The 24238-nt window shown below is 50.0% G+C and overlaps 2 protein-coding genes across 2 annotated transcripts; both read right to left on the bottom strand.

Annotated features, from left to right (window-relative positions):
- Positions 1 to 9: 9 nt before the first annotated feature.
- On the bottom strand, positions 10 to 4010 carry Smim41 (small integral membrane protein 41). Its single transcript, XM_050122523.1, has 2 exons — positions 3624 to 4010; positions 10 to 1442 (listed from the first exon to the last, which is right to left on the bottom strand). The coding sequence occupies exon 1, from the start codon at positions 3993 to 3995 to the stop codon at positions 3729 to 3731; it is 267 nt and encodes an 88-aa protein (XP_049978480.1). The 5' UTR covers positions 3996 to 4010; the 3' UTR covers positions 10 to 1442; positions 3624 to 3728.
- Positions 4011 to 9007: 4997 nt separating this feature from the next.
- Atg101 (autophagy related 101) lies at positions 9008 to 18556 on the bottom strand. Its single transcript, XM_050122498.1, has 3 exons — positions 18352 to 18556; positions 15119 to 15434; positions 9008 to 9678 (listed from the first exon to the last, which is right to left on the bottom strand). The coding sequence occupies exons 2-3, from the start codon at positions 15368 to 15370 to the stop codon at positions 9274 to 9276; spliced, it is 657 nt and encodes a 218-aa protein (XP_049978455.1). The 5' UTR covers positions 15371 to 15434; positions 18352 to 18556; the 3' UTR covers positions 9008 to 9273.
- Between the last annotated feature and the right edge of the window lie 5682 nt (positions 18557 to 24238).

Raw genomic sequence — 24238 nt, 5'->3', positions numbered from 1 at the left:
AAGCCTGGGTCATCTCCTATTTTCCTGAAGATAAGGGAGTGGGAAGTGTGCCCCCATTTCTATAATTAGACACTATGACCAAAACAACTACTTAAAAAAAGCATTTATTGGGGTTTACAGCTTCAGAGGATGAATCCATGGCCATGAGAACGGAGGGTATGGCAGCACACAGCAGGCATGCGCTGGAGCCATAGCTGAGAGCTTTCAACGCACACAGTGGGCATGCACTGGAGCAGTGGCTGAGAGCATTCATCACACACAAGCAGGCATGGTGCTGGAGCAGCGGCTGAGAGCTTTCATTGCACACAGTGGGCATGCGCTGGAGCAGCGGCTGAGAGCTTTCATCCTGAGGCACAAGGACCAGGCAGAGATAGTGCTAACTGGGAATAATTAAAGTCTTCTGAAACCTCAAAGTCCACCCCCAGTCACACACCTCCTCCATAAGGCCACACCTCCTCCAGCAAGGCCACACCTACCAATCCTTCTCAAAGAGTTCTATCAACTGGGGAGCAAGCATGTGAGCCTATGGGAGCCACATAGAAGAGGTGCCCCTCCCCAGCTCTTGTCGGAGGTTGAATAAAGCCAAACTCTTGATCACACTGACCAAGAGGTCAGGGTGCGACCACATTTGGGCACTAGAGTCACCTCCACCCCACGTCACACCCACCCTCACAAACTCTTGGTTCTAAACCAGCTGTGTGGCGCCATCTGTAATCCCTGAGAGGCTGAGGTAGAAGGATTACTGCGAGTTCAAGTTCATCCTAGAGCACACAGTAGGTTTCAGGTCAGCTGGGGCTATTGAAGTAAAATCCTATCTCGATAACTAAATACATAAGAAATAAACAAACAGTCTGCTAGAAGCAGGAAAATGGAAGGGGAGCAAGGAGACAAACTAGGAATCCCAAGGCCAAGGGCTGGAAACAGACCACACACTCAGAACTATATTGCTGGCCTGTTTAATAGCAAGCCATGGAAAGTGATGGCATATTGCTGGGTGGCTGATGCTCTCTCCCAATGGGAGGGTCTAACCTATGGTTCTCAGCGGCAGCAGGTTACAACAGGTTGCTGGGATGTAGGACACTACTGTCGAGCATCAGGCAGGACAGGCGCTTCACTCATGTCCACAGGGGCCTGGTGGGCAGAGGACACTCTAGCGTCCAAGTGGTTGGGGGGAAAAGTCATTCAGTGCCCAGAGCAGAGAGCAGTCACTGTAGACTCAGTGTTCCTGGAGCCTGGGTCTCCTGGACCAACCCCGGGTGTCAGGGAACAGCTCAGAGGCAGCACTGAGTGCTAGGGTCCCAGAGTGCAGAGTCACCACAGTCCAGGTATCTTCAGTCCATCATCTGCATCACAACTGGGGTGAGGGTGGGTGGCAGGTGGGTTCCCTGGTGCGCTGGCAGGTGGAGGGAGAGCTCTCTGAGAGTCACAGCTGGCTCCAGCATCTGTAAGACATGGTGCCCCTATCTTGACTGGTGGGAACTGGGCAGTTAGCTGAGATCAGACAGACAGGGTAGGGCAGGGTGCCAGTCCGTCAGCTGCCCCAGCCATGGTCACACAGGCTCAGGCTAACAGAGTGCAATGGGAGCCAAGGTGCCGCTCCTCTGTCCCTCAGACCCCCTCCAGTCTCCCCTTCTTTCCACTCTGAAAGGAGCTTACTACAGCAAACCCCTCTTTTTCCCCACCCACCCAATAGCCTTGATCAGAGATCTGTAGTGAACTTCTGAACACACAGTACCCATTCCAAACACTGAGTCCAAGGGACATCAAAGGCAGGAAGCTGGCCTACCCCCTCTCCCAGCTCTGTCACAGTCCTGGGTGTGAGCAGACAAGACGGTGCTGGAGACAGAGCCTCTCCTGCCATCCAATTCGCCACACATCCCTAACACCACAGGGACTTGGTTTGGATCTTTCTCATCCATGTTTACTTCAGCAATCCTCTGAGGCCCTCCCCATTCCTCAGGTTCAAACCAGGAAAGCTGCGCCCAGCTGGTAAGGACTTGTCTCCTGGCATCTGAAGACTGTTCTAGGACCAAAACGGAATCTGGCAAGGCCACTGAAGAAGTAGGGACAAGAGGGTTCAGGGACAATGACGCTTAGGGTTGAGGTCAAGCTGAACGTTGCATGTGTGCCTGTAACAGCTCCCTTCTGGCAGGAAGGGAAGCCATGTCTCCTGCCAGCATCTCACAGAGCTGTGGGGAAGCAGAGGGAGAGCAGACCCAGGAGACTGAGCTTGGAACCTAGAGCCCCACATGACACACTCAGGGACGTGGCAGAGCTGGAACTGCACCACGGGGCTCCAGGTTCCACACTCAGTCTCCTGGGTCTGTTTTCCCTCTCAACGTTCTCTGAGCTTCCCTGTTTGCCAGTGAAGGGGTTTGCAGGGATTTAGAGAGAGAGGAAGGGAAGGAGGCACACAGAGGGAGACCGCAACAGAGGGTATCAGATGGTAGGCTCAGGGGAACCTGGTCAGGAGCTCTCTGGTGCCCACCACCAGGGAAGTGAGTGGGGACAGTGCCCTGGGCTCCGCTGCCCACTACCCTGATGCCAGGAGCATGCACATGTGTGTGCGCGCGCGTGCGCACACACACGTGCACATGCATATACACACACATGCATACGCACAGACGCACACACTGCCCTGACCTGGACTATCTTCACTCCAAGGCAATGGGGGAGGCATCTTTGACGTAATCTGCCATTTTCAAGGCCAGGGTGGCACGGCTGGCCAGGACTGGTGCCAAACCCTTAGCTGCTAAGCAAGGATCACACATTGTCGGCTTCACAGCTGCTTAGCTGCACCTGCCCACACCCTCAGCCCCTCACCAGGTCATCCCCACGGGCACCCTGCACCACTGCCTTCTTGGTGGTAACGTGAGAGCAGGAGGGGTGAGAGTGGCCAGGAAGAGCCTCTCACAGAAGTCCCCAGGCGTCCCACACAGCACCCCCCTTCATGGCTCAGTCTGAGGTGGCCTTGGACTGGGGTTACTCTGTCTTTGGCCACCCAGGCCCTTCTCTCCAGCTGGTCCCCGTCCTTAGAGACATAGAGACAGAGACCCAGAAAGAGCCCCACAGCTGGATCCTCGGCCCCACTTCTACTTCCTGCAGCATCAGCTCCTGCCAGGAGCCTTGCCGCCACCACCCCCAACACACAGCTGGTCCTGAGCTACCAGGGGCAGGGGGCAGGGGAGGAGGTCTTGCCACACCTCTCTACCTGCAAGGTTCCCCCAAACAAGAAGGGATTCCTCTCCAATGGGAGTGAAGGCTCTCCCCCCCCTCCACCTTCAGCTTGGTTGGCCCTGGTCTCCCCACTCCCGTCATGAACAAAGGCTTCATGGAGGGGACAGCAGCGAGCTGATAGCCAAGGCCTGGCTGAATTAGTCTCCAGTACAAAGGTTCCAGCTGAGTCCAGCACACTGCACGTTGGACTGGGCAGATGCAGGGATGGGGAAACACACGGTACCAGAAAAGAACTCCCATCACCAGGCCATGCCGGTCTCTTCCTTTAAGCTTGAGGGAGCACAAGGCTGTCTGTTTGTAGAGGACAGTCAGGGTGGGAGAGATGATCAGAGGCGAAGGGACCCTCCAGCCCCACCCCCACGTTCCCTAGGCCTCATGGCGCTCACCTATGCAGGAGACAGGAGTTTGTGGGATGGACCTTCCACTGTGCTCCACAGAAATGGGCTCTGGAGGGCACAGAAGGGGCTGAGCCTCTCAAGACAGGCTGACACCTAGGAGTCATCCCCTCCACAGGCACCGGGCTCTGTCTCGGGAGATGCGTGCCTTTCCCGAGTTGGTGGTGCTATCAGGCCCTGTGCTCGGAGGAGGAGTCCACCGCCCAGGAACAGGATCCCGCAGATCACCAGAAGTGACAGCACGCCCAGGACGACCGCCTGCACCAGTCGTGGTCCCTGCGGCGGCTGGACTGGCAACCCAGACTGGTTACAGCAGCTCAGCCAGGCAGCCTGGGCCGCAGCTCCCATCTGTGAGCTGTTCATGCTCCCACCAGCTGCCCAGATGTGCACACTGTCCTGAGTGCTGAGGCCCCGAGATGTATTCAAGGGGCGGGTCTCCCAGGGCTCTACCGCCCCACTCTACCCAACTCAGGCCCCTCCTAGACAGGCTCCTCCGAACCCTATGGGTCCTTCTCTGACAGGCCAGATTCTTAGGCTAAGGCTTTCTGTTGCCCATAATTTGAAATTTCCAGGTAAGTCCAGGAGGTCTGTCCCCAAGGCTTCCCTCCCTTGAAAAACACCAAGATTCAGTGTTCTCAGGGCTTTTCAGCTTCTGAGATTTAAACAGCCCCCTCCTGGAGCCAATTGAGGCCCTGAACACACTGAGCTTTCTGTCCTGGACCTAGATGTTCAACACTTCTAGCCCACAGGGACACAACCAAACAGGTAGCCCAAAGGGTCCAAATATGGAAATCCTTCGCTCGGGGCAGGCAAGCAGAACACAGGACTCCTCCACACGACAGGGCAGAGAGAGTGGGTAGAATTAGGTTCCCTGAGGCAAGTCCTACCTATGTTCTCCTGTCCTCCTGGATAAGGAGTCCTATTTACCAAGAAGAGAGCACAGATAAGAGAACAAGGAGGGCTATATGGGAAGGTTTGGAGGGAGGAAGCAGGGGTGATGTAATTTTATTATTATTTCAAAAAAAAATAATTTAAGCCGGGCAGTGGCAGTGCACTCAGGAGGCAGAGGCAGGCAGATCTTACAGAGTGAGTTCCAGGACAGGCTCCAAAGCTAGAGAGAAACCCCGTCTCGAAAAACCAAAATAAAAATAACAACAACAATAATTTTAAAAAGAGCAGAGACCTAGCCCACTGTCCCCCCCCCCCTCAGGAGAATCATAATGCTCCAGAAGGATGGGGTATTACTGCCTTAGAAGACAGCCCCTGCCAGCTAGATACCCACGGCCCAGTCGAACACAATCTGGATGCAGAGAAGCCTACCCAGGTCTCCTGGAAAATCCCTTAGCAAATTTTAAGTTCCTTTTCTTTCTCTCTCTCTGTAATATGAATGCTCTGTCTGTGTGTATGACTGCACATCAGAAGAGGGCATCAGATCCCATTACAAAGGGTTATGAGCTACCATGTGGTTGCTGGGACTTGAACTCAGTACCTCTAGAAGAACAGCCAGTGCTCTTAACAGCTGGGTCATTTCTCCAACCCCTTAAGTTCCCTTTTCAAAAATAAAGTCACTGTGAAGAGGCTTTGGTGTATCTCAGTTGGCAGAGTGCTTGCCTAGCAACTTGCTCAATGGAAGGCTTTGTGTTTCAAATCCCAGCATGGAATAAAAGAGGGTAGGGCAGCATCCACTTGTAATGCCAGCATAGAACAGTAGAAATACAAGGTCAGAATACATAAGGAGTTCGAGACCAGCTCGGACTACTTAACTTTTTCTCAAAAAGAACAACTAAGCCAGACAGTGGTGACACATGCCTTTAATTCTAGCACTTAGGAGGCAGATGCGGAAGATCTCTGAGTTCAAGGCCAGCCTGGTCTACAGAATAAAACCCAGGACAGCCAGGGCTACATAGGCAAAACCCTCTCACCAAAAACAAAAAATAAGTTACAGCTTTAATCCCAAACAGAGGCTAGTGGATCTCTGAGTCTTGAGGCCAGCCTGAGCTAAACAGTTAGTTCCAGGACAGCCAGGAATGTCTCAGCTATGTAGAGACCTGTCTGCAGGCAGAGATTGTGCTTTCGTTTCCTGACTGCTCAGACCTGAATAATCACACAGAAACTATATTAATTACAACACTGTTTGGCCAATAGCTTAGGCATATTTCTAGCTAACTCTTATATCTTAACCCATTTCTATTAATCTGTGAATCACCATGAGGTTATCACATCTCCCAAATGTAGCCAACAGCATCCCAAATTACAGAATAAGTGAAGAGTGTAGCGGTGGAGACAGAGTACACCTGTGTAAAATGAGTGTGTTCCCAAGCATTGCCCTAAGTGAGGCAGGCCAACCTGGGCAGTGTCACCGGTCACCTCTAGTCAATACCTCAGAACTGGTAAGGTTCTGGCTGGCAGCTGGCATCTTTCTCCTTCAGCAGTTACATGCCATCTCTCTGACTCTGCCTACTTTCTCTTTGTATCTCTGTTCAGATTTCCTGCTTGGCTTTACTCTACTAAGCCACTGGATGAAACAGCTTCTTTAATAATCAATGGTAATATAACATATTCATAGCATACAGAGGGGAATCCCACATCATCTCCCCTTTTCTTTCTAAATAAAAAGGAAGGTTTTAATTTTAACATAGTAAAATTACATATAACAAAATAACTATCAGCAAGACTTACAGTTACAATATTTATATATACTTTATCTTTAATCATAACTCCATCAAAGACCCCAGAAGGATATATTACCTAAGTTAAAAGGAAGTGCATTGTAAGCAACTTCCAAAATTCTAGAATTGACAGAGACATCTCACTGCCTGGACAGTCACCCAAAGTTCTTCTGTAACATTGGGGCATCCATTTTCAGCCTACAGACCTATAATATCTGTGCAGACTTTTCTATGAAGCAGGAAATCTGAAAGACCATTTCACCTCTATTGGGAGTTTGTCAGTCACTTTCTTCTGTATCCTGCAGAATGTCTGGCAGACTCTTTCATGAAGCAGGAATCCTGAAGGACTGTCTCACCTTTAGGCAAGTTCAGCAGTCATTTTTCCAGTTGAAACAGCACACCATCAAGCAGTCCAGTCAAGAGCAGTTTCTTGTCCAAAAGGCTAACAAACTCCATAGCAGCTTCTTCAATGCCCATCATCCTCTTGAAGTAATTGGTGCTGCCAGGAGCAGATATGCCCCATTGTCATGAAAAGTCCTAAGTTCTTAAAACATTTTAAATGCCATATTCTGTTGGTCTTTGAAAGGTTTGAAGAATACCTATCCATCTGAATTCTGAAACTTATCTCTGTACATCTAGAAAACCTAACATGGACTATAAGCTTGACTATTATAGACTGTCTATTAATCTGCATTTCTTAATTATACATTACATTTTCAAATGAATTACATAAACCATTAATCAAGAGCAGAAATATACATATAACAAAACTGACCTTAAATTTATATCAATAAACCAAAATCCATACCAATACAAAGTATTCATCACTATAACATATCCCCTTTAAATGTAAATAAACATTTATAAACAATCATTTAGGGAATTTAGGCATTGTCCTCTAGACTACTTCCTGCTGACTGGGATGCTGTTAATCAGTCTTTCGTGGGGTATCTTATGTAGCAGGTCCATCTCAGCCAGCAGTCCTAAAGCTGTCATGGATGTTGGACCCTCTGGGCCATTGCTTCAAGAGGCCTTGTTTGATCAACCGTATTGGCTAGTAAGGAATCCACAGCTTTCTATCCTCTGTGGAAACAAAAGCAGAACCGCTTTTCCAAAGCAGCAAATCCTTAGACCCAAATTCTGAAGTCAAGATACCTTTAAAATATATATGTTGGTTTAACAGCAGCCCCCAGAATCAAGTATCTCTCTGCAGTCAAAAGATTCAAAGAAACATAACAATATACATAATCCAGACTCTGTGTATACTTCATCTTTACTTATTTTTCTTTACTCCTTTAATCTATGGCTGTACTTTTATATTACTTTTACTGTCTCTTTAAAGACTTTACTTCATTTTATAACTGCTTATACTTTTTCTTCTCTCTCCCAAGCCTATGTACATTTTTTTTAATATACTGTGTCTCATTTAGAGGTCTTTTTTTTTTTATCATTTAGAGGTCTTTTATGTCTGAATCTGTCCTATCTGAAATACTTTTCTGATAAGAAGCATTTTAAAATGGTAAGCAGTGTGTTCACAGCAGCCCTAGATGCTGGCTCCGCCTTTCTCAGTCTTTCAATATGGTAGAGGTACCTTTACCGCCAGTTCTGGGACCGCCTCGTAGAAGCTGCACTCAACATCTCAACTCTGGGAAGGAGTATGCGCACCTAGAAGACCCCATCCAGCTGTTTGCTCACACAGGGGTGCTGAGCAGCAGGCATGCTCTCAGCTACTTTCCTCCTTACCCTGAGTGGGTGTACAAGAACCGGGACCCGAAGTGGAAGGCAGACCATGAGTGTTAGCCTCAGCCATTAGGGCATCACTTGTAGGCAGACTGTGCTTTCATTTCCCCCACTGCTCAGACCTGAATAATCACACAGAAACTATATTAATTACAATACTGTTTGGCCAATAGCTTAGGCATACTTCTAGCTAACTCTGACATCTTATATTAACCCATTTCTATTAATCTGTGAATCACCACAAGGCTGTGGCCTACTGGTAAGGTTCTGTCTCAAACACCACCCCACCCCCCGAAAAGGTCACCTCTAGTCAATACCTCAGAAGAAAACAGGGAACACTCCAACTGCAGCATGCCAGGGAAGCTTGTAAAGATGCCTTCTCTAGCTCTAAGTCCCTCAGACATCCATCCTCCAGAGTGCCCATAGACTGAGGAGGACACCATGTGCATGACCTGGAAATGATCCCAGCTCCCAGCTCCAGGACCATGGCCAGGACCCAACCAGCTTCAGTGTTCCTCCCTATGGGCAACTCACTCAGTTGTGCTTAGATCTCCCAAATGTAGCCAACATCATCCCAAACTACAGAATAAGTGAAGAGTGTAGCGGTGGAGACAGAGTACACCTGTGTAAAAATGAGTGTGTTCCCAAGCATTGCCCTAAGTGAAGCTGGCCAACCTGGGCAGTGTCACCAGACACCACAACCCCAAGACCCACCTTTCCTTAAATACCCTGAGTTAAACAATTTTATGTATGTGCTATAAAGACAAAGCACCCATTGTCACACTCATTGGACAAGTCATGGTCACATCTGGTTGGGGGACACCTACATATGAATGCCTAACACCGTAAGTTCCATCGTCTTAACTGCATCAACCCACTTCTCTCAGTTTGGAATGCCCTCGGCATACATGTGGTCCTCATGAGAATGTCACAAAGTGTTCATGGCAGGACACAAGCCAAGACAGCTGAGCCAAACTCACATCTCAACTTTATTTGCAACCCTCATGATAGTTCTGTACAGTGTAGAAAGAGACCCCACCAGGAGAGGTGTGGAAAGGTTGCATCCAGAACAGAACCACTGCAAAGGTGACAGGGTCACCAGAGGCTGGTAACCACAAAACCTGGAACTTCTCTTCAAGTCTCACCAAGAATCTAGAGCAGGTTCCAGAGCCTTGAGACCTCAGCATCAGACTCCCAGAGCCATCAAGGAGCTGCCAAGGCCCCAGCAAGGCCTACAGAGCAAGGGTGTCTTTGATGAGCCTGCGCATAGTGGTGGTGACGGAGGTGCCCAAAGCATCAGTGATCTGAAAGGAGATCTTGTAGAGGTAGGGCTGCACATCGCGCAGGCCTGTGTCAAACACGTTGTCCACTTCTGACTGCGTGGGCATCTTGGGCAGGTACTCGTGCCTGCTCATCACCTCCACAATGTTGATGATCTTCTCACAGAGCTTCTCACCCACCTTCTCTCGGCAGATCTGCCGCTCCTGCTCCGTGGCCAGGGCTACCACATGCACCTTGACCGTCCATACCTCCCAAGGGATACACTCATCCGAAAAAGGCCAGCGAGACTTTTTCTTCTGATAGAACTCCAAGGACATCTGGCCTAGCCCATCACCACCTGAATTTCGCAGTGCATCCTGGGGAAGATAGAACAGATGAGCAGGCCATGGCCTTGGGAGGGGAATTCATTTCCACCTCTACTTACCCTACTCACTAAACATGGCAGGGAATGAAACCTATAAAAGATAAAGGACTTGTATGAGGTGACAAGATACCGCTCTCCTAAAATTGGTTCAGGCAAACTAACACCCTTCTCCTTGCCCTGCTCAGCTTTAAGAAGTGGCACCGCTAGGCAGTAGTGACCCACGCCTTTAATCCCAGCACTTGGGAGGCAGAGACAGATGGATCTCTGGGAGTTTAAGGCCAGCCTCAAACAAGAGCTAGTTTCAGGAGGCTCCAAAGCTACAGAGAAACCCTGACTCAAAAAAAAAAAAAAAAAAAAAAAAAAAAAAAAAAAAAAAAAAAAAAAAAAAAAAAAGAAGTGGCACTGTATCAAACGTGAGCTAAGGTGCAAATGCACACCTACACATGTGTACACACTCATACATAATGAGCTCCTGTGTTCTAACCAGGGGCTATGCTGTGGGTATATTTTATGTATTTGAACACTTGGTCTGTAGCTGGTAGAACTGAGGTTATGTGAGGACATAAGGAACCTGTGACATGGATACAGAAACATCCGATGTTGGATTTCTCAGGAAGGTAATTTGGATATCAACTAATGTGACAAAGAGCCTGGGTCTGCTTGTGGCATTCCTCAGTTGAGAAGCATGGGAGTGCCAGAGGCCTTCCTTGGTTTCTAGAAAATAGGGCAAAGCCTGCTCCCATGTCTCGGACATTTATATAACCTTGAAGGTGCTGGCCTGAGGACCAGGCTTCTCTGCTGAACTGCAAACTCCTGTTATCAAGAGCTGTAATGATTAAAAGCGAGCCTTGGGAGGATTTGCACTCTGTGCTCAACTACCTTGGGACCCCGGTTTCCTGTTTAGTTCTTCTGCACTGATCAACCTCACAAGAACTGTTGGAATAGAGTAGTGGGGCATGGTCTCATTGGAAGAGGCACAACCTTGTTGGAGCAGGAGGTCACTGGGGGTGGGCTTTGGGGTTTCAGAAGACTTGTGCCATTTCCAATAAATTGTTTCACAGTTGTGTTTCAACCTGAGCTCTCAACTCTTGCTCCAGTACCATGCCTGCCTGCCTGCTGCCATTCTCCCCATCCTGAGGGTTACAAATTTGCTCTGAGGCTGGAAGCCTAAACATTCTTTTAGCAGCTGCCTTCGTCATAGTGTCTTATCACGGAAAGAGAAAAATAAAGAAGTTGGTACCAGAGGCCGGGCAGTGGTGGCGCACGCCTTTAATGCCAGGACTCAGGAGGTAGAGGCAGGTGGATCTCTGTGAGTTCAAGGTCAGCCTGATCTACAAGAGCTAGCTCCAGGGCTGTCACACAGAGAAACCCTGTCTCGAAAAAACAAAAACCAAATAAAAAATGTTGGTACCAGGAGTGGGGTAATGCGTGACAGGTTTAATCATACTGTTTTGGAGAAGAATGTGGAAGACTTTGGGACTCTGAACTAGGAAAGTAACAGAATACTGTAAGCAGGTCTTAATGGGCTCTAGTACATGGTTGGAAGACAATGGTGTTAAAAGCAACTTTGGTTTGTACAAAGGAAAAGCTGGAGGGAGTTTCTACTCCTAAAAAGTAACAAACCAAAGTTGCTTTGAAAATGATTTGAGGAGGCCAGGGTTCTCCACAAACTTAGTCGTACTGTTCACATGGTCCCGGCTCTAGAGTCATGGAGGATACACAAGTAATGAGGTTGTGGGATCTTCCTCCAAAGCTAAGGAGAGCCACTGAAGCCAAGTGTGTGGCAGAAGAGTCCCTGCATAGAGGCCCTGAGGGGCCACTGTGTGAATCTGTGAAAGTGAAGCCTGGATTGTTTGGCTACTACATGAGGTTGGAGATGCCAGAGCCAAAAGACACCTGCCAAGCCACAGATACGGAGTGGAAGCAGCTCAAGAGACAGAAGTGCGCAGTCACCAAAGCCGGGAGGGTGGAGTCATCTCAGTCCTCCGACATCAGACTCGGAGTTTTCCCTGCTGGGTTTGCAGTCTGGCTTTGGTCCAGCATTACCTGGCTGAGCTCCCTTTTCTTCCTTTTGGAATGGTAACGTATGTCCCGTGCTATTGTGTATGGAATTATGTGATCTGCTTCTGGTTTTTACAGGGAGTTACAGGTAAGAGACAGCCTTGAGTCTGAGACAACTTTGGACTTTAAAAATGTTGTTAAAGCCAGGTGTGGTGACGACTTTAATCCCATAGCTTAGGAGGCAGAAGCAGGAGGATCTGAGTTCAAAGTCACCCTTATCTACAGAGGGAGTTCCAAAACAGCCAGGGCTACACAGAGAAATCCCTCCTTGATGAATAAAAACAAAAACAAAAAAAATGGTGTTGAGACTGTGAAACACTATGGAGACTTTGAAGTTTAACTAAATACATCTTGCATTATGATATAGCCAAAAGTCTATGGGACCAGGGAGTCAAATTTAGCGGTTTGAATCAAGTTTATCAATTTTACTATTTGGTCCCCAGTTGACAGAACTGTTTGGGAAGGACAGGAAGTGCGGCCTTGTTGGAAAAGGTGTACCATTAGGGGCAGGCTCTGAGGTCTCAAAGACCCATCTCTGTCTTGTGCTCATGGAACAAGATACAAGCTTTCAGCTGCCACCTCAGTGCCGTGCCCACCAGATGCCATGCTCCCGCCATGATGAACATGGACTTTAACCCTCTGGAACTGTGAGCCTCAAATAAAACCAACAGCTGTCTTGGCCGTGATGTCTTATCACAACAACAGAAAAGTAACTAAGGCAGGGTGCATGCCTATAATCCCAGCATGGGGAGGTAAAGGCAAGGGAAGGGGAGCTCAAGGGGGTTACCAGTTCTAGAGACACCTATTCTTCGCCAAGAACTTTCAATGTCACTTGCTTCTCTAAAATCACAGAGGGGACAGATAATTTTACCTCAGTAAAATGAGGTTCAGAGAAGAAACAGCCCACAGGCGAGCAGGCGGCTTGGGAAGTAAGAGCTGGCTCACGAGCTGAGGATCGGAGTCTGATCCCAGAGTCACACAGAGTGTTTGGCACAGTGTGGACGCTTACAGCACCAGCACCGGAAGGCGGGGGCAGCAGGATGCCTGGGCTGGGCAGCCAGCCAGGCGAGCCTGCTCTGTGCGCTTCGGGCCAATGAGAGACCGTGTCACGGGCTGTCACGTGGCCTCCATATGCACGTTGCTCATGTACCCACACATACATATGCATACTTGCCAAAGTGATCTTGTGAAGACCTGGACCAAAGTTTGACTCCAGACTGTGATTACAACACTGTCACTTCCATGTCACATTAGGGCCTTCTCTTTCTGCCACCCACTTGGGTCCCCGCAACCAGGGGCTGTAGAAATGGTTCACTGGTTAAGGGTACTTGCATAGGACCCTAGTAGCTCCAACAGTCCACCAGGAAGTCTACGACCACATCTAATTCCAGCTTCAGGGAATCTGACAGCCTCTGGCCCCCACAGGCACCTGAACACACGTGACACACACGTGACACACATGTGGCAAATGTTTACAGAGGAATACACACAAACAAAATACAATCTCTTCTGAAAACTCTACAATAACTCCTCCCCAGATAAAGCCTACCTGCTCTTCTACTTCATGACTACCCAACCTCAGTCTCTCTTTAAAAATCCGGAGGAACAGCAGAGCCTTAGGAACTGGTTTAGAGAAGTGGATGCCGAGGGATGGAGTTAGTAAAAGCGGAGGACAAAACAGACCTGGCAGCTTCATTTGCTCTCTTTTGAGAAGCACATGGAACCAAACATTCAATAATTCTACCTCTGCTGTCCCATGGCTACTGCTCCAGGCCCGTGGGCAACAGAGAGCAAAGATGCCTCTCCGGTGAGTACAGTCATTTCCTCCAGAGACAAACAGTCACGCACCCTGACTGGTAGTAACAATGGCTAACAACTCTGTAATAGTAGTACACTCTATTCAAACACCAAGTACATCTTGATCATTAAGTCCTTGTAGTACAGAAACCACAGGCAGTGACCACTGTCACTCTAAGTTCATCTTCTGCGGTGTCCCCTGCCCAAGGTCAGCCTTGCTAAGGGGGGAAGGTGGCTTTGGCTCCCACTCACTCACCCCCTTTCTGAAACAGAGTCTCACAATGTAGCTCTAGCTGTCCTGGAACTCACTATGTAGACCAGGCTGGCCTCAAACTCATAGAGACTCATAGAGACCCGCCTGCTTCTGAGTGCTGGGATTAAGGGCATGCGCCGCCATGGCCAGCTAGTCCCTACTTTTAAGCCTCTTGGTGGTAAAGCATGACTAGGGCACCTCACACCTCACCCTGCCTGAGCTCACTAGGTCAGAGATCAAGTGTGAGCGCTGCAGCCCTGGAGAGCGGGCATCCACCTGGCTGTGCAGCCCCTGCAGTAAGTACCGGGCCTGGGGACGGACAGGCTCAGGGAACACAGCAATGGAGGGAGGGAGAAAGACAAGGAAGGGGAAAGACTTCCCTCCAATACTCTAAAACTAGACTTCTCAATGAAGACAAAGATAAAACTCACATTGCCGATGAGGAGGGGAGGAGGGCAATTTGGGAGAAATAAAAGACAACATATCACAGATTGTCTCTCATATGTGAAATCTAGATTAAATATATGCACACACCTACATGCATGACATGAAAGGAGGACTATTTAGGGAGAAAGGCGAGCATTGGGAGAGGATGGATAAGAGCAAGGTACAATGTCATACATGTATAAAGATGTCAGGATGAAACCCACTGATATGTGCCATTTCATCCCTGGAGTGGGGACAACCATGCGCAGCCTGGTGTGTCCCTTACCCCTTTCTCCCTGCCTACACAATGCACACGAGCACAGGTCACAGTGCCCAAAGGGACCTCACATTTGCAGAAAGCCACTCAGCCAGGCACTTCCCCTCTTAGAGAGTTTCGGGCCAGATGGGAAAGACCCAAACTATACAAGGAGGAAACACAAGAGACAGCTGTTATGGACAGCTGTGGAGACAAGGTGGTCAGGATCACAAGAGCAGGGACCACCTCTCAGCAACCTCACTGTTTAAGTTGAGGGGCTGAGGTAGAAAGTAGGAGCACTCTCCCAGCCCCAAAGGAGCTCTCAACACATCCATTCCTTTGAGCGTGAAGAACTGACTCCTGTCAGGCAGTGGTGGTGCATGCCTTTAATCCCAGCACTCAGGAGGCAGAGGCAGGTGGATCTCTGTGAGTTCGAGACCAGCCTGGTCTAAAGAGCTAGTTCCGGGACAGGCTCCAAAGCTACAGAGAAACCTTGTCTTGAAAAACAAAACAAAACAAACAAACAAAAAAAAAGGACTCCTGCTCTTTGGAAGGGAGGGCAAGCTGGTCCAGCACACTGCCAGGGTGGAGGGGTACACATTGCAGGCCCACCTGCCATCAGCTAGGCCACCCACCTACCTTGAATTCCCCAACAACCTTGCGCAAGGCGCGGTCCAGCTCCTCAGAGGAGACACGCACATACGTGAAGTCAATGAAGTCACAGTCAACATCCTGGATGCCCACGGTGCCGATGGAGTAAGTGCCCTCCTTCTTGTAGTGAAACTTGCCCGTGCTGCGGTGCAGGAGCACTGTGTGTAGCACGGCCAGCATGGCCTCCTCCACCTGCCGCCCCTCCACTGACACTTCCAGCACTTCTGATCGACAGTTCATCTTGCAGCCAGCACCAGAACAAAGGCGAAAGGCAGGAAGCTTCACTCCACCTCTCGGGGGCAGCCTGTAAGAACCAGGTCAGATCATCTAGAAGGTCTTGTCCACTTTCTGCTCGACCGGGCTCAGCCTCTGCCTCTCCTGGCCCTTGTGTGTTCTGGAAGCACACTTTATAAGAAAACCCACAGACCGTTGGGACCAGCAAAGGGCAGAGCCTCAAGGTCCCCAGTCCAACCATCAGATGAGGTGGGACTTGCATTCCATCTGTGGCACTCTGTCTAGCAGGTCAGTGAAGAGCCACCGTGCCTCCTCGGCAGGCAGAGTCAGCCTGAGCCCAGGGGCTCTGCCCTAGGAAGCTGCAGAGGAAGAAGGGCAGCAAGGGAAACGGCCCCACAACAGCAAGAACATGAGCAGGAGCACAAAAAAAAAAAAAAAAAAAAAAAAAAAAAGCCCAAGTCAATTTTCTGGGACCTTAATGGCCGGGTTAAAGCATCTGGACTCTGTCCCAATGGCGACAAAGTCACTGAAACCCTGTGTCAACATCAAATCTCTACATGAGAAAGTCAGCTCTGGCTGCAGAGCAGACGCCACTCTTTGTCCTTTTGCCAAGTCATCAGAGAGCTGGGAAGGCTGGGCTTTCAAACCCAGATAACACATACCCCACACCCACACACCTCCCAGGCCAGCTAGACCCCCAGGTAAAATGTGTTTAATACAGAAAGGCTGGGCAGCAAGGCTGGCCAGAAGTGAACTAGAAACGGGCAGTGGAAAATGGAGTGTAAAACACTCACGCCCAACAGCCCTGGGCTTCAACACCGAAGAGCGGCACTTGTACTTTGTCTTTGTTTGAGCTGGGAGTGGTGGCATACACCTTTAACCCCACACTTAGGAAGTAGAGGCAGGTGGGCCTCTGTGAATTCAAGAACAGCTTAGAATACACAGTGAGTCCCCACACAAAATAGCCTGTCTTTAAAAGCACCCCATCCCCACAACAAAGACACAGAGAGACAGACAGACAGGGTCTTTTCCCCAAACTGGCCTGTAACTCCTGGGCCCCAATAGCCTTTCTGCCTCCACCTCTTGGGTAGGCGGGACTACATGCTAAGCCTGGCTCTCCTACACCATCCTGTGATTCTCCTACACCGTCCTGTGCGCAATGACTTGGATCTGTTATTTTGTTTGAGACAGGGTTTCTCTCTGTACCCTGGGGTTGGCCTTGAACTCACAGAAATCCACTTGCCTCTGCCTCCTTATGCTGGGATTAAAGGCGTGTGACATCACCACCTAGGAATTATTAGGTATTTTGTGACAGGAAAAGAAGAGCTACCACTCTCAGACCCTAATCGAATCATTCGGCCTCTTTGAGCCTCAGTTTTCTCCCTACAAACTGGGATTCAGCAAAGATATATGCTAATACATGTAAAACAGCCTATTGGTAGACAACAATAACTCAAATGCCAGGCATCCAGGAAAATCTACTGCAGCTGTGCCCCAACAGCTGTACAAGCTGCTTAACACAACAGAAAGGCAACACTGGGGATGCGGTTCGGCATGTACAAGAGCTCTCATCTCCGGTGCCCACAAAAAAGGGAGACAGCAGTAGAAAAGCAGCAGTTCCTCCCAAAGACGGAAAGAGCTGCTTGTGTATACCATCCAGAACTCTGCCTGATAATAACAAACATTCCCTAAGCACTCACTCGTTACCATACTGCTATTACCTGGCAACCATGCAAAGATACGTTGGGAGGGAGGCTGGGAAAAGAACCTAGAAGGCGGGAGTTGGAGAGATGGCTCAGAAAGTTAAAGAGTACTGACTGCTCTTCCAAAGGACCTATGTTCAATTCCCAGCACCCACAGGGTGACACAACCTTCTGTAGGGCCAGTCCTAGAGGATCCAGCACCTCCTCGGTGGGCACTGCACATACATGGCAGGCAAAATATCCATACACGTAAAGAGAGCAAACACACACACTGAGCCCACAGGAAATGCAAGCAGTTATCTTTCTAAGATGTGTGTGTACTCTACTTGTTGCGGCTTCTTAGTGACTTCTCACCACCTCGCACACAGACCACCTCATCTTTAGATTCCTCTGGAGAGCAATAGTTAAGCTACTTCTTCAACCAAAGGAATCAATGCCTCAGGTTTCTACCCACTGGCTTTAGTTTTTGTATCAATTTTAGCAGGGTTTTATTTTATTTATTTATTTTATTTGATTGGTTAGTTGATTAGTTATTTGTGTGGGGTTTTTTTGTCTTGTTTTTTTTTTTTCTTTGAGACAGGGCTTTTCTGTGTAGCCCTGGCTGTCCTGGGACCTACTTTGTAGACCAGGCTGGCCTCGAACGCACAGAGGTCCACCACCACTCTCCTGGGAATCTTCTGCCTCAACTTTCCAAGTGTTGGGCTGTCTCCTGTTCTTAAGTAGTAAGTACCTCTACTCCAGACATAAGGCCGTAGGCGGCTCCCCCTTTCACCTGGCCATCAGCTTAGGCACCTGTGCCACAGAGCGTTTTTGTCTCTCCCACTGGACACGTCTTACAGGAAGGGGACTATATTCTATTCCTCACTATAAACTGTCTCTCTTAATCGCTCAATGCATCCTGACCCAGAATTCCAGGTTTGTTTCTCTTGGATCAGGGATGTGATGGCTGTCTCACTCATTATCATTATCTTGTTTGACACCACCCTTCAATTCCCAGCCCTTTCTTCCATTTCTCCCTCTCACCAGCAACTTCCCGAGTTTTCAGTATTCCTGGACCCACCCCTTCCTTCCAGCCCTAGGCAGTTTACATTTCCCTCTGGTCCCCCTAAAGATCAGGCTGAAGTCTGGTTGACCTAGAACAAGCCAATCCCCCACCCTGCGTGTTGAGACTGGACCAGGAGTCACGCAGCCTCGAGTCCCCTTCTTCTGCCGCTCTAACCCCCGCGCGAATGCAGAGTGCTCGGGAATAGACTAAAAGCAAAAACAGGCGATTTGGATCCGTACCGAGAATTCGGACCGGACGTCAGGGTCACTGCCCGCGAACTCGCGCCGTCTCGGGGCAGCAACGCAGACGACAAGGACCGGACTCGGACACCTTTTCCCCCCCGGAGCAGAACACCCAACACAGGTTCCTCCGGGCCGGCGACCCCTCCGCCCGAGCCTCGCGCAGAACGGAAGTTTTCCGCGGCCGGAGGGCGGAACCGGAAGAAACCACCGCGTCTATGGTGGTTGATGGCCCAGCTCGGCTCGATCCAGCCCTACACAGCTGCAGCCGCAGCGTCGGGAAGCTGTCACGATCCACATAAGCTCTTATAGTGCTCCATATTTAAGTGCTAGTTTTTTTTCTTTCGCTTGATCGTGCTTCGGGCCATAAGACTCGATGAGAACAACCCCCTCATTTGGACGAGTCTATTCACTCCTGCCAGCGAGAACGTTGTTTGGGCTGGTACAACCCACTTCCGCCATCGAGAGAAGCGGGAAAGAAGGGACGGTGGACTCTGCGCTGCCTCTGGTGGCCGAGCGGAGTCATCGGCGACCAAGGCGTGGGCCCCGGCGGACGCTGCTGACAGCCCTAAGACAGCCGGGACCCCAAGATCCAGGCCTTAACGTCTGAAGGGCTCCCTGGAGATGAGCGCACGCCGGTGTGCTGCACGACGCTCAGTGGGTGGCCGAATTTTGCTGGCCTAAAGTGCCTAACAGTCAGGTTCCCTGAGCTTAGACCCTCAGGGAGATTTCAAAAAAGGAGCTTAATTTCCCTAAGTTATCTCCTTACAGAAGCACTACTCGGTGTTCTAGCATGACCGAGCAGATGACAGTCTTGTTTTTAACGATTACGCGGTTGCTTCTCTGATATCACCCTTTTTAAAATTCCCTTAAAAACGGAGAGCTTCTGTGAAGGATCACAAGAAAGATCTTTGTGATCTATAAGGTATTCTACGAATACAAATTAAGTGCCCCTGCTGTATAATTTCTCGGAGCGTGTTTAGTTGACTTTGTGGTTGTTAACCCAGAGCCCACAGGCCACTCGCTGTTGGCTCCTGGAGGGCGTGCTATCCTCAGCTTCCGACAGGGGGCACTCCTGAGTTGTTCCAAACACATTTCGTCTCCCAAAGCAATGAAAGAATGTCTTGTATCTAGAGTAAGAAATTGACCATGAGAGAAGCTAAGTCACTTACTTAGATCACTGAGCAAAGAGCAGACCTAAAGTTCAAACGGGTGCATTTTACCAGTACAGCTCACCTGTCTGCCTTCTGCAGAACCCTCCACACACACTGTTAATACGCCTCACCAACCTGAAAGGCAAGAGTCAAAAATGCAGCGCCTACTGAGCTTCAGGGAACCGCCTTGATTTTTACTATCTTTGCCAGCTTTCCACTGTGTCAATTTTAAGCCGCAGGATACTGCTGAATTTGTAGTCTAAAATGCATAGAAGATTACTCTATTGATCGATCGGGAGGAGTAAGTACAATAAGACTCCTGGGGGTTAGAACCACCTGTGAGTGCCTGCGTGCGTGTGTGCATGCGTGCGTGCGTGTGTGCGTGCGTGCGTGCGTGTGTGTGTGTGTGTGTTGGATGGAAACTGACGTAGGGCTTGTGAATCCTAGGTGAATTCTCTACCACTAAGCCACAACTCCACCCTCCTCTATCAGGCTCTTTGCAGGCACCACGAGGACACCATTCTGCCCTGGTAGCTAGCAGTCATGAATGGCTGCACTTGAGAGACGCTGCAGTGCTGACTTATCCACAACTGTGCCTTTAAGAGAGATAAAACTCTACTCACCAGCCCCAGTCTACGGATCATGAAACTGGGGCTCACTGGTGTGCCCTGGTTTACAGTGATAGTTAACTGTATGTGTCACCTCCAACTTGACTGGAACATACCCAGACATTTGTCAGACACGTGTGAAGGTGTCTCTGTTGGGAGTAACACTTGAAAGTGGTAGACTAAATGAAGTAGATGGCCATCCCTAGTGTGGCAGGCATCATCTGATCAGGTATAGCCTGATCAAAGCCCCATTCTCCTGCAAGGGGCATTCTTTACTGCTTTAGGATTGGGACATCAGCCCTCTCTTGAGTTTCTGAGTCCCCAAACTGCAGCATTCGGACTCAAACTAAACCTTCTGCTCTCCGGGCTTTCCCATTGCTGTCATCAGCTCTTAGGCCCTCGTCACAACGGTGTAAACTATTCCCTGTAATAAACCTCCATCCCTCACATCTGTCTCCTCCTCCCATGCATGTAGCTGTGTCCTGTCTCTGCAAACTCTCAGATACTTGCCAGGGCCCCAGAACGGCTAGCTCTTCTCTACCGATGATTTTGCTCACTTTGTTGCTGTTGTTGTTTTTAGTATTGCTATTGCATGGGTGATTTTGATAAAGCCTCTTTCCAAGGCTGGCTTGTGATTCTTGACCCCCCTCCCCAGCACTGAAATGACAGGCCTATAGCATGTCTGTCTTCTTTACATCACTTTTCTCCCTGCCCCACAGCCCATCCTCCCTGTTGAGCCTTTGCTACCTGTCATTGAGCTGAGATCTTTCTTCTCTCTGGTTTCAAATGCTGGCCAAGCCTTGCCTCCTTAGACATTCCTGACTTCTTCCAGGGCACCCAAACCTTGAGTCCCATCCTTATCAGAATGGTCCAGCCTTAGCCAAAAGAATGGTTGTTGAAATAGGAGCGGCAGGGCTGCGTCCCCGGCACCCAGCCGCCCGCATGGCTAGTTTATACCCAGAAATAATTACACAGAAACTGTATTTTTTCAAACACTGCCTGGCCCGGCTAGGTCCAGTTTCTTATTGGCNCTATAGCATGTCTGTCTTCTTTACATCACTTTTCTCCCTGCCCCACAGCCCATCCTCCCTGTTGAGCCTTTGCTACCTGTCATTGAGCTGAGATCTTTCATCTCTCTGGTTTCAAATGCTGGCCAAGCCTTGCCTCCTTAGACATTCCTGACTTCTTCCAGGGCACCCAAACCTTGAGTCCCATCCTTATCAGAATGGTCCAGCCTTAGCCAAAAGAATGGTTGTATGTGGCATGAGTTCTCCAATCCTATGCCTTGACCCCTATAATCAAGATACAGTTGTTTAGCTGGTGGTGGTGGCGCACACCTTTAATCCCAGCACTCAGGAGGCAGAGGCAGGCGGATCTCTGTGAGTTTGAGGCCAGCCTGGTCTACAAGAGCTAGTTCCAGGACAGGCTCCAAAGCCACAGAGAAACCCTGTCTCGAAAAACCAAATATAAACAAACAAATAAATAAATAAAAATGGAAAGAAAAATAAATGGTCTGTAAGAAATAACAGCAGGTTCTGTGGGGCCAGAAAGAAGAGTGAGGAGGGCGCTACTGCTGTCATCCCAGGGAGACTCCTGTGGCCTGAAAGGTAAAGGGACACATTCAAAGTAGAGGGAACCAGGCTAGGTAATACAGGCCTGTACTCCCAGCCCTTGGGAGCCTAAGGCAAAAGAATCAAGGCCAGCCCGGGCTGTGGGGTCCACACAAGTCCAGCCTGGATCACAGGGCAAAAAAGACCATCCCAAAACAAAATAGACAAGAAATCCACCAGTGTTAAGAGAAGGATCAAGTCCCATTCTCAGAATGGCGGGAAGTGATTGACGCCATAAGAAAGGCCAGGCCACTGCAGAGTGCACAGGACAACAACTCGAGCAGATGGGCAGGAGGGGGAGGGTGCCAGGAAGCCGTGGAACTCCAGGGTTTTCTGGAGAAGGGGAAGAGGCCAGCAGGGAAGGCTTACTGAAGGCTGAGAGTGGAGCTCTGAGGCAGCAGATTCCTCCGGGAGAGTTGGGTGTTCCAGCAGCCAGGCAGCAGGCCACTGACTAGGGTGCTATCGGCCGTGCGTGCAGCAAAGGCCTGGGGAGGGACCTTGAAGACCAACCCAAGTCCTTGGAAGCAGGCAGCTGGCGTTGCCTGATGAATGTGGCCTCAGATGGCCCCACCTCATCCTGGGGCGTACCCAGGGGGAGAACTGAGCCCTGAAACTGGCCCCGAAGGCCACTCCAGCTGCTGCAGAGCTGACCCCAGTGGCGTCACAGGGCGTGACTCAAGCCCCAGCAACAACAATGAGTAGGACTGACGTCAGGCTGGGGGCTCCTGACAGTGGCCAGCCTTGCTGGAGAGTCAGAACCATTTCTGCTGACCCTCTATCTAGGCCATGGGAGCAATGAAGACCAGCTGTCCCTTTCTGACAAGGTCCCCTGGGACCAAAAGTAAGGATTCCTCCACCTCCCACCTCTGGCCCCCCTGTGGCTGAGGAAGTGGCCGAGCAAAGGAGAAAGTGGAAAAGACAGTAGAGAAAGTGGCAAGGATCGTGAGAAATCAGACTCCCGGCCCCAGCTTGTCAGCCTCTCCAGGCTGGGTGCTCATGTCCTCTGCCTGACCTCAGGATTTTTAGGGATCTTCTTGTGTTTCAAGTGTCATACGTTCATCTCCTGCAAAGGCCTGTATGTCTGGCCACCTTAGGGTGTGAGTGGGACTTTACTTCTGTGCGTCTGTCCCTCAGGAGAGAGAGAGAGTCCTCCCTTAAAAAGCTATGCATCTGTCTCTTTGAGAGCAGGTGTGTACCTCTCATTCCTGGGGAAGGAGTCTATGTGACCATCCAGGCAGAGGGCCAGTCATCGCTCTGATTAGGGTTGGGGTCTGTATCTCTCCCTGGGGACTGTTTCTCTGGCCCTGGTTTCACGCTAGATGAGGGCCATCTATCTTTACGGTATTCCAGCTCCCTGACACACTGGGAAAGGATCCAGGTTTCCTGCTTGGTTACCCCAAGGCTGGTCTCCTAGGTGGGGGCCCCAAGCTGGATAAGCAGGGACAGTCAGCACCAGGTCTGCCTGGCTTGCAGTTGGGCACCGTTCCCTGCTAACACAGCATGTACCAACCAGGACTGCCCCCTCAACACCCTCCCTTAACTGGCTCAGCTGCCACCCACAACCCCCACAGCCACAGGGAGCCTGATTTATGTCCTGAGTGGAGGCTAGATATTGCCAGTGTCTGGGTCAGACCTTGAAGAGACCTCAAGTGCCCCGCCCCAGCCTGCCAGGTTCAGGGTCCAGCAGGACAAGAGGGGAGCCAGAGTGGTGAGGAAGACAAGGTAGTAAGAGCTAGGGGAGGCAGGCACAAGGAAGAGGTCAAGGCCAAGGGCTCCTGGAGCCCCTGGAAGGCAGGACCAGCCTGGAGTCCAGCTGGAGAGCCTGCCTCAGAAGAGGCTTTTTCTTTCACTTGGCTCTGAAGTTTAAATTCCTGCTAGCCATTCGAGGCCTTTACCAGACCATTCCCAAACTTGGAGCTATGGAAGGGCACGGGCAGGAGCCTGAGAGCCTATGTCTAGTGTAGAACTAGAGGTCACCTGAAGCTGAACTCAGGTTCCTAGACGAGAGAAGAGCCATTAGCTGTGCTCTGGAGCAATAGAAACAAGCCTGGTCACAACTGAAAACCAAGCAGGTAGACTTCACCTGTCCTGTCACGCTCTGAAGAGGCCATTGGTCCTGCACTCCTTCATGTCAAACTTGTAGGGGAAGGACCAGGCTCACTCAGATCCTGAAGCTAAAGACCTCTAGAATCCTTGGCTCAACTCTCCTATGAAGCCATCAGGAACCACCCTTGGCCAGGACACAACACTGACCTGTCTCTGTCCACTGCCCAGGACCACACAGTGGCCTCCCACCTCACAAGCCCTCTTCGTTACTGGGCCATGAAGCAGAGCATGCTGGGTAAAAGCAGTCCCTGTAGACCTCAACAACACCTCAACAACAGCATATGACTTTCATCTCAAGGCTGACCTCCACCGCTGCCTCCAAAATGGAAACTGGGTAGCTAGACGTGAGGCAATCCTCAGGACCCCAGAGCTACAGGGAAAATGAATTGCTGCTGTGCCCACCTCAGTC

This window comes from Alexandromys fortis, unplaced genomic scaffold (assembly GCF_014885135.2).
Source record: "Alexandromys fortis isolate MF-2015 unplaced genomic scaffold, M_Fortis_MF-2015_v1.1 scaffold_216, whole genome shotgun sequence".
Classification (NCBI taxonomy): domain Eukaryota; kingdom Metazoa; phylum Chordata; class Mammalia; order Rodentia; family Cricetidae; genus Alexandromys; species Alexandromys fortis.
This window is presented reverse-complemented; position numbering and strand designations above follow the sequence as displayed.